Here is a 10582-nt window from a genome sequence, read left to right as displayed (position 1 = left end):
TATATATATGTGTGTGTCTCTTCTTGAGGCCAATCATGAAGAGTGACTGAAAACAACTATTAGGACTAAATCTTCACTAAATTTGATCAGTCTTGTTTCTTTTATACTACAGGCCAAATGTCCATGGTGGTAGGATAAAGTAAGATGTATGGTTATGCACACTGAGTAAACAAAAAATATAAACGGATCCAGTCCTCTAACCACAGAATGTGTGTGTCTCTTCTTGAGGCCAATCATGAAGAGTGACTGAAAACAACTATTAGGACTAAATCTTCACTAAATTTGATCAGTCTTGTTTCTTTTATACTACAGGCCAAATGTCCATGGTGGTAGGATAAAGTAAGATGTATGGTTATGCACACTGAGTAAACAAAAAATATAAACGGATCCAGTCCTCTAACCACAGAACTTTTCATTGTTGCTGATACTGTCTAAGGTGCACAGAGATGGCATCCTTGTCAAGCTCAAGAATGCCATTAAATAAAAGTGAGTCAACACACAGGCACGCAGTCTTAACAAAAGTCACTAATTTCATTTTTGACTCTATGTTTGATGTTCAGTTAATGTTAAGCTTAAAACAACCTTCTGACCAACATGTACAGTGTATGTATCAGTCATAAGTACTTGTTATGCAGTAAAATAGTACTATTTTACTGTTTTAAGTTTCTATACAAACATAGTTTTTATGTTTACATTTGTTTATGTCTACCTTTACCTGTCAAGTTCCCGTACCTGTATCTATATGTGTTTGTACTATGAGAGCAAAGTGTAACCAGAGTCAAATTCATCGTGTGTGTACACATACCTGGCCAATTAAAGTGATTCTGATTCTAATTATGGGATATTATGACTTATTTGTTAAACTTTAAGCGGCATTTTGATGCTATGGGTTTTAAGTATTTTACATACTACTGGGCCGATAAATCTGTAACAATGTATAATATTTTACATCAGCTGAAGATATGGTTTGGATTTGTGAAGTAACCAGTAAATATAGCTGTTAGATACATATGTTAGAATGTTAATGTAGCAAAAGATGTAAATAGTAAACTACAAGTACCTTATAATAGTACATAAGTACAGAATTCAAGTAAATGCTTTTAGTTGCAGTACTTTCCTGTGACACATTTACATTACAATGTTGCAAATGACCTTCTGACACATTAAGAATGTCATTACATTTGTTATCACCAGTGACAATGACACTTTCTGAAGGTGTTTGATGTTTGAACATTTAGTACGCACATTTTCACAGTGAAGTGTTGTGACTGGGTTTATCTTTTCTAAAATCACCTAATAGTATGTTTCACCCAGATATGGAAGCCCCACCGGTTGTATCCCCCTCCTATCTGCAGTCTCCCAGACAAGCATTTATAAAAACACATTTCAGAAGAACATGGTGTTGTCAGAACATATACTCACAAGTTTGAAATGTCTGTAGCTCAGCATTCTGGTCCTCATACAGGAAACATGTCCAAATACATTTCTTACAAACCTCTGATCAAAGTAATGATGTTGTTTGTGCATTTTTACATTTTTACATGTCTAAAACAAGTTCTCTGCCTCAGTAACAGATTTGCATTTAGGCAGTTGATGATCATTTGATTTATTTAATGAATGAAAGTAGGGTTAAGGACATATGGACAGAGGTGATTGTCATATTTTCCAATGAATGTTCACAGTCATCACAAAATCACATTTTTCCAAATATGAAGAGAAAAAGCAGACAACCATTTCATCTCTTGAGAATTTGACATTTAAGCTTTAACTCTTTGACTTCCTCTATAGAAAGAGATGTTTCTCTCTTTTCCCAAACACTTTCTCCCTGAAGGTCTGAAAAATCACCAGAACATCCACTGTTGTAACATTTTGTAACAGAGCTTTGTTTCACAAATGACTCAAATATTTGTATTCAATTGAGTCAGTGCCAAACAGGCACTGAATAATAAGGGGGAAATTGTAATAAAACCCAAAACAAATATTCATCATTAATGTACTGACATGTGCATCAAAAGTTATTATTGTATCTAATGGTTCAGAACATCAGCGTTTTAGAAAATAAAAAGAGGTATGATTATTACACTGTTCATAGAAACATTGAAAGTTATTCTATTATCTTATCTGTAGCAATTTTACAAGTGCACACACCAGACTTGAAAAATAAATTCTGTGCATTACACACAGACAGCGGCATAAATGCTCCACAGAGAAAGAAAGAGATTGAGAGATAAGGAGAAAGAGAGAAACTTTATATCTGTTGGTAGTCTAAGCTTTTAAATGAATTAATATAGGTAGTGGCCCTCCTGCACCTCCCCTCGCGCTTCATTCTCCCTTTGTCTGTTTCTCTAGGACCCTGATCCCCTAACCCACCCCCAATATCACTGTCTCTCTTTCTTTCTCTGTAGGTTCACATAAATACACAAATGCAGGTCAATCTGATCCAAAACAAAGGAGAAAGGAAGATCCTAGTGGAGGAACCATTCTGGAGGAACCATTCTTTCAAACGAAACACAATTCAAACGATCTCAGACTAGTGACCCCAATGACTGATTTCCAAGTCAGGCTTGGTTTGTGTGAAATTGTTTTTTTGTTCTTTCTCTCTCTCAAATCAACGCTTCTGCAGTCCCCAAGTTCATAACTAGTGTACTGTACGAAGGACTTCAAACAGTTGGACTTCAGATGGGCCAGTTCAATTTCCCCAGAGTGCTCATAACTCTAGTTAAGCAGGGAAAAGAACACAGTGTCAGAGACAGCAAGGGAAATAGACAGCTGAAAGGGGGTGTAGGAGGGACTTTGATTACCTATGTGCTCTGAGATATTAAAGTAAGAGCTGACAAAGAGATGATGAGGTTGCAAGAATGTTAACGAGAGGGGAGTGCCTAACATTTGACTTAGTCCCTCCCCTTTCGCACACTGTCCACACAAACTGCATGTTAAAGCATCAGCCGTCACCTATAGAACATAGCTGTGTGTAGCCTTGTTACATCAGAGCTGTCACAATCTTTTTATGACAGTTTGAACAGTCAATCACACCCCGACCTGGAACAAAGTCAGACAACTGATGCTTTGACAGTGTGCAGTTTGAAGGTGCAGATATCTACATACATGCTAACACAGCAAGATAGAGAGATATGACAACATATAGACTACTGTATACTTAAAGGGACTAACCTTCATGATCGTCATCATCGTCGTCGTCATCATCATCGTCGTCATCATCATCATCGTCGTCATCATCGTCATCATCATCATCATCGTCATCATCATCGTCATCATCATCATCATCGTCGTCATCATCGTCGTCATCATCATCGTCGTCGTCATCATCGTCATCATCGTCGTCATCATCATCGTCGTCATCGTCGTCGTCGTCGTCGTCATCATCGTCGTCGTCATCATCATCGTCGTCGTCATCATCATCGTCGTCATCATCATCATCGTCGTCATCATCGTCATCATCATCATCATCGTCATCATCATCGTCATCATCATCATCATCGTCGTCATCATCGTCGTCATCATCATCGTCGTCGTCATCATCGTCATCATCGTCGTCATCATCATCGTCGTCATCGTCGTCGTCGTCGTCGTCATCATCGTCGTCGTCATCATCATCGTCGTCGTCATCATCATCGTCGTCATCATCATCATCGTCGTCATCATCATCATCATCGTCATCATCGTCGTCGTCATCATCATCATCGTCGTCATCATCATCGTCGTCGTCATCATCATCGTCGTCATCATCATCATCGTCGTCATCATCATCATCATCGTCGTCATCGTCGTCGTCATCATCATCATCATCATCATCGTCATCGTCATCGTCATCATCGTCATCGTCATCGTCATCGTCATCGTCGTCGTCGTCGTCGTCGTCATCATCATCGTCATCATCATCATCATCATCATCATCAGCTACCAGACCTTGCTCAGAGCGGAATGGCAGATCCTGGGCCTTGGCTGTGGGAGCCAACGGGGTATGGAAGGAGCAGAGCAGCGCCAGCAGGACAGCAAGAATCAAACTTCTCAACGATGCCATGTTCGGTTAGGACCGGGCCAACTAATAAGGAATTAACCTGGAATCACTGCAGGAGTCCAGCACTGCAGTTCTTTGCCTATTCGTCCCCCACACACACACAACCTCACAAATTCAAATCCACTCAGAGGAACCCACACTTAAATAGATTGCTAATACTAGTAGGAAATGGACACCAATTATAATGGCATCCAATACGCAAGGTCCAGTGCAGAGAAGATATTCCAAGCAGAGATCCAGACACTTGTTCCCAATTCCAGGTAAAAGTTATCCTTAGAAAAACAGGCTGTCCTCCCTTTGAATTTGGGACCACAACAAGAGAGTGTGTCCTTTAGTCCAGTGCAGCACTTGTGTGATCAGTTAAGACTGCAATAAGAAGCTGAGAGGAGAGCCGTCAGTAACTGGTCAAGGTTGGAGACACAGACAGGACTAATGTGAGAGCGACAGAAAAAGAGTTTGACCAACCTATGGGGTAAGCTAAGAAGAAGGGGGGCAGTCCGGCTGACTGACAGGGGCAAATGCTGGTGGGCAGTCCTGCACTATCCATAAGTTAAGCTACTCAGAGAAGAGGGGAGTGATTGGAGGGGGGTATAAGGAAAGAGTGGGGCATACTTGCTTTTCCATCATCATCAAATGTTCAAGTTTAACTTTAGAACAAGGGTTCAAGCTTAACTTTAGAGAGGACCACAGCAGAAGTAGGCCCAGGCAGTGATGACCATATATTGTGAAAGGAAGGAGGAGGATCAGTTGATATAGAGTTGGCGATCTTAGTAGTTGTACACAGTACAGACTGATCATTTGTTACAACATCTTTCTTTTGAAGTAGGTGGCTGGACATTTTGCCCCACTCCAGGGATTCCAGGGATAACAATGTTGGTTGATTACTTGGAAGATTAGTTTTACTGTTTGTCCAATGCTGAGGTCCAGAGTAAGATATCCCAATAAGTACGGGCTAGAGTTCCATGACATTTGGTATAGATAGTTATGTTCTCAGAGGATTAATTATGTTAGTGACTCCCTGACCTTTTCTTCTAGAGCCCAAGCCTTATTTCCATTTCTTGAGCTTAACATTTCTCTGACCAACTCTATATCTAACTCTATATGATCAGACAGGGCCAGAGGTTGTAAAAGTCAACATTTTAAAATTTTTATTTTCAAAATATCCATGAGTGGCAAATACCCTTAAGGCCTGGGAAAGATCATCACAAATATGGCAAACTGTGGTATGTTTAGGTTAACCAAAACACCAGGGAAAATTTATGGTTACACCGATATGGTGACAAAAGAATCAACATTAATCACTTGTCTGTAATGGGATGCTAACTCCGGTCTCCAGAATTAAAGTTGGAGACACTACATGCCCATCCACCACCCTGACCTTAACTCTGAGCTATGCTCGAAACAAACTACTTTGTACGAAGTGCCGTCCAACCATGCCTAAAGGCAAACATATTTATAGCTGCTCCAAATGGCCTCAGTCAAAGGTTGGGGGAAGGTTGCAGTCAGAGCAAGGAACAAAACATAATTATTGTTCAAAGGAGGATAATATTTCATTTTGGACAGTCTCCCTCAAAGACATTCAGGGCAAAAAAGAAAACTTGAAATGACTCCCTTATCCCCGCATCCACACACCTCAGTCACTGTGTGACGTGAGTGTGAATGTCAGATTGTCAAGTTTAGAAAGCAATACAAAGTCTTGTATTATTTGACAATATAAAAAACACTATGTTGACTGTGTACTGACCTCAGTACTATTCACCTGCTACACTAAGGTTATCCCACTTCCTGCACTGGCACTTAGGGTTGGCATTAAACATTGGTGGAGCTGTGCACAATCATCAAATGGAACTTAATTCCTAGAGACACTGGCCTCAAATATCCCATGATCTAATGGGCAGATTGCCATGAAATTTGCTGAGCACATTAATGGTCCTAAGGGACCATTAATCCTTTAGATTTCAGTGACCTCAAGATCCTCTTCTGCAACCGGAGAAAACATTTTAAACATAGCTAAATCCTCATTTTGCTGTGCATTCTGCACAATACTAACGTACTGTGAGGTGTAACAGTGTAGCATGTAGGGGTCAGGCTGTTGCTCTTTAGAATCATTATATCTGAGCTGGTGGACTATTTTCAAAACATGATTTTACAAATGTATTTCTACCTCCAGTATATCCCCCTGCTGATGCAGCGAGTGTATGCACTACCAAGGGTATAGGCCAAACCCAGACACCGATCTTCCCATCTACTTGTCTGTTCCTCCCCCTACACACTGTACCCAAAATAGATGGATTTGTGCAATGAGGAGTTGACAACCACTCTATTTAAAACTGCACACTGTCGGAGTCAGTGTAATGTGAGCTTCTCTGGCTCTGTCTGTGTGGGACCAGCACAGTATCGCAGAGTCCCTGTCAATTCTCACCTACACATGCATGAAGAACGAGGTCAGTGACAGGAACCTCTGAAACAAATCCTAAATCAAACTTGACTAAAATCAATAAATACATGTGGTAATGTTCTCACTCCATTAACCTCATTTTGTACACATGCTAAACAAACACAAATGAACTTTTCTTTAATTGTAATAATAATAAAAATCTCATTAATATAATTGCAAAAGTGTACTTTTTGTCCCAGTTTTTCAGGTTGAAGTTTAAGTTCGATATTTTTGGGGAAGTGAAGTTGTGTGAGTTGTTGTAAACAGGTGCAATTGATGGCAGTCAACAAATCCCAGCCAAGTGCATTTAACATGGAGGACACACACGACTTATATTAGCCCATTAAAACGTCTATCATCACCATTATCAGTCCTTATTTAAAGCTTTAGATGGCACACCATCTTTGATACAACAGCATAGATTTGAGAACAATCTTAATGAAGTTTCTCATGGTGATAGACTAGTGGCAGTCAGAAACAGCTGAGTTGAAAAGAGCAAAGGACAGAATGAGAGAGGAGATCAGATCAAGATGAAGACTGCAAAGTGGCTGAAAGTGGAGATGAGCTCAGACATGCCAAAGACATTTCTTCTCTCTTAGTTTGGACCACTGACTCTGCCTGCATTGACCCACTTGACCCATTTAGTTAACTACTGTTACTGTTTAATTGCTCCTCCCCATACAGTCTTATAGAAAGTATGTCAATTATCATAAGTTCGGAATGATGGATTTGTGACACTTGCCCATCCACTTTAGCTGCGACAGATGTTGACACCTGACTAAAGACCCTAACAGGGACTTATTTAACTGTAACTTGTCTGAGTAAAAAGAAAAGTTATTTGTGTTATTTAAGGTGTCCAACAGGGTGTTGTGAGGTGAAGAGATGACAGCAAATGCACTGCATCAGCCCATTCATCACCCAGATCTGGCATTCCCCAGCAGGATTCATTTGCCTCCCTGAATCCGATCCAGTGCCACATCCAACCCAAGCTCTTTCCATGTAAGGAAAGTCTAAAGTGGGAAATCACTTTCCACGATAAAGTTACCTAAGGGGACAGTGTGCATGTGTGTGTGCTTCTGTCCATGCATATGAGTTTAATTTAGATTCAAGTTCTAATGTATGGCTGTCAGAAAATAAACATTATTATATAAATTATTTCAGATTCATATTTCTTTATGATTTATATTATTGTTATTAGTTTTTTCTGCTGACACCAGTTTGTACTGAGTCTGCACTGGATCATGCTCCCGGAAATAGCCATATGCCCAGACTTTTAAATTTTATACTGAGAAAAGTTTTTGTCTGCTCAGCTTTTATGTTATCAAACTAACAGCCTGCCATATAAATGAAAAAAGCATATAGTACTTTACAAACTGACTCACAGCTGTGAAGTTTAGCTTTAGTGCAGGTGGTAACTGACAGATTTTCCTCTCTGGGCTTACTATAGCTGAATTTGTTGCTTTGCTGTTGAGACATGCATACTGTCTATCAAATCAAATCAAATCAAATCAAATCAATTTTATTTGTATAGCCCAAAGTCACAAAGTACATTTGCCTCAGAGGGCTTTACAATCTGTACAGGGAGTGACACCCTCTGTCCTTAGACCCTCAGCTCGAGTGAGGAAAAACTTGCCCACAAAAACCCTTTAACAGGGAAAAAAGGTGGAAGAAACCTCAGGAAGAGCCACAGAGGAGGGATCCCTCTCCCAGGACGGACAGACGTGCAATGGATGTCACGTGTACAGGACAAATCAACACAAACATATTGTACAATGACTGATAAAATGACAATGAATTACAATGAATGATAAAAATGATTACAGTAACAGATATGGTAGTAATAATGACAGTAATAATATATGTAGTGGGCGTCGTGCAGGATCACAGCAGCAGCCACGATCCACGAGAACCTGCTGGACGACAGAGCACAGAAACTCCAGGGAAGAAGTTTAGTTAGTAACATGCAATAATGAGACATGTCCACAGATGGAGAGATATAGAGAGATGGAGAGATATGGAGAGATATAGAGATATAGATATATATATATATATATAGAGAGAGATATAGAGAGATATAGAGAGAAATAGAGAGAAATAGAGAGAGAGAGAGAAATAGAGAGCGAGAGAGAAATAGAGAGAGAGAGAGAGAGAGAGAGAGAGAGAGAGAGAGTTCGGTAAGGGAGATGTGTGCATCTTCAACCAATACCGTGCCTGGCTAGGCATAACTCTCGGTGGGGTCCCCTGGCAGTGTAATCCTATGGCAGCATAACTAAGGGATGACCTGAGCCAGCCCTAACTATAGGCTTTATCAAAAAGGAAAGTCTTAAGTCTATTCTTAAAGGTGTTGACCGTGTCTGCCTCCCGAACCCAGAAAGGTAGTTTGTTCCACAGAAGAGGAGCCTGATAGCTGAAAGCTCTGGCTCCCAATCTACTTTTGGAAACTATAGGAACCATCTATCTGCATCTATCTGCACTATTTGTGGTAATGAGCACATTGTCTGCAGCCATCAACCTGCACATACTGCTGCAAACCATGACTGTAAAAAGAATGGAGGTTAAGTCACCATTAGGTTTCTGAAGAGTGCTTTTGAAGGTTAGAATCTATGGCACTGGCCGCTGTTACTTGGCTTTCTATGCCTCTTCTGCCCCCCGGCTAATCTAAATATCAGTAAAGACATGGATCATTGGCAGACCTCAGACTGTCAATCGAAGTCATTTAAAGTGTCTACACTTTTAATCCTGCATAACTTTAAGCCTTAATATAATGTGAACAGGTGAGTTGTATATAAATTCACCCTCAGTACAGTTGTCATGAACAGGGAAATTAGCTACAGAGACCAAAACTGTTTTTTGTACCAGGCTGTAAACATGTTTATTTCTGCTGTGAAGTTGGACATTTGAACATGGGGACTTATGGAGACTGACTCACTTCTGGAGCCAGCCTCAAGTGGCCACTTGAGGAATTGCAGTTCTTGGCATTTCTGCATTGGCTTCCTTTGCCACAGAGGTTGGTGCTTGCTGTAAATCAGGTAAACCAGTTAATTCCTCTCTGATATGTTGTTTTACTTGGAGTTGCTAAGATGAAAGTTGACTTCACTGCAGTTTTTAATGTACACATTGGCACTGATCTATGTTTGGTGTACAGTAAAGAATGAATTTTCATCCTAGTGTCATGTAGAGGTCTTTCCAAGAAGCAGGCTGCCCACTCCATATTCTGATCAATCTTTATTGATCTAACGCAGAATCTCTCAAACAACAGACTGATGTTCATCCTTTTTCTTATTTATCTCTTTATCTTATCGGATGGACGTTTGGTTCAGACATTCACTCTTATCTCAGGATGAACTGTAATAACTTGTGATTTTATGCCTTTTATTGAAACCTACTGTGAGGTAATCATTTCATTTCATTCATTTTACAATACTACAAATATTTGCAGAACATCTGAACATGCTACTTCCCAAAGCATGTTATATTTGTCATGTGGACAGTTTAGACATTAGTATTTAGCTTAAGCACCGAAGTACATACAATAGAGTTGTGTCCTTACAGGAGACGTTTTAGTCAAACTTGAATCTAATGCACATCCATCGAAATAGATGTTCTTCTAGTGAAACAATCCAGTAGGGCACATTTTTAGTAAGGGAGAAAGAGTTTATGCATCAGTTTAATTAGCTTGATAAAGTATATTCTTGTTGCAAAACAGAATGATCCCTGTGGACATAAGCCTCTGTTTATTAAGATTTTGAGTTCTCTACAGAGTTTTATATTAACATACATAAAATATGTGTAAATAGAGGTACATATAAAATCAAAATATGAAAATATCACATCAAATTGAACAGATATTTTATCATCGAGGGCGTGCAGTGATGTCAGTTTCCCTCAAGACTAAGCTGCTTCATAGCAAGTGGTAAACTGTACACAGAAATATATGAGCTATGTCCAAAGTGACTCCTGACCAACTCTACACCCACCAGAGGTGATGCAAAATGATGATTATGAGTAGATGTGTGAAATTCTTATTGTTCACTCTATATTGAAGTGTCGGGGAGTGATTTTGAACACATGTTTTGGCACTTTTTTTGTTAGCAGATCCAGCTACA

At 39.8% G+C, this 10582-nt stretch overlaps 1 protein-coding gene across 2 annotated transcripts in view; it reads right to left on the bottom strand.

The window, feature by feature from the left end:
• Positions 1-4938, bottom strand: part of LOC104938638 (serine-aspartate repeat-containing protein F-like) — a 15582-nt gene extending 10644 nt beyond the window's left edge. Inside the window, exons 1-2 of one of the 2 annotated variants that reach the window (XR_003462771.1) lie at positions 3172-3232; positions 1423-2715 (exon numbers count right to left, since the gene is read on the bottom strand). Coding sequence is in view for 1 of the 2 variants with exons in the window: in XM_027281597.1 (XP_027137398.1) it covers positions 3245-4042 (798 nt within the window). In the remaining variant the exon portion in view is untranslated. The other variant, XM_027281597.1, reaches the window with a different exon arrangement.
• Between the last annotated feature and the right edge of the window lie 5644 nt (positions 4939-10582).

Source organism: Larimichthys crocea, chromosome VIII, assembly GCF_000972845.2.
Source record: "Larimichthys crocea isolate SSNF chromosome VIII, L_crocea_2.0, whole genome shotgun sequence".
Lineage (NCBI taxonomy): Eukaryota > Metazoa > Chordata > Actinopteri > Sciaenidae > Larimichthys > Larimichthys crocea.
Note: the sequence above shows the minus strand (reverse complement) of the source record. Positions and strands in the feature narration are given on the sequence as shown.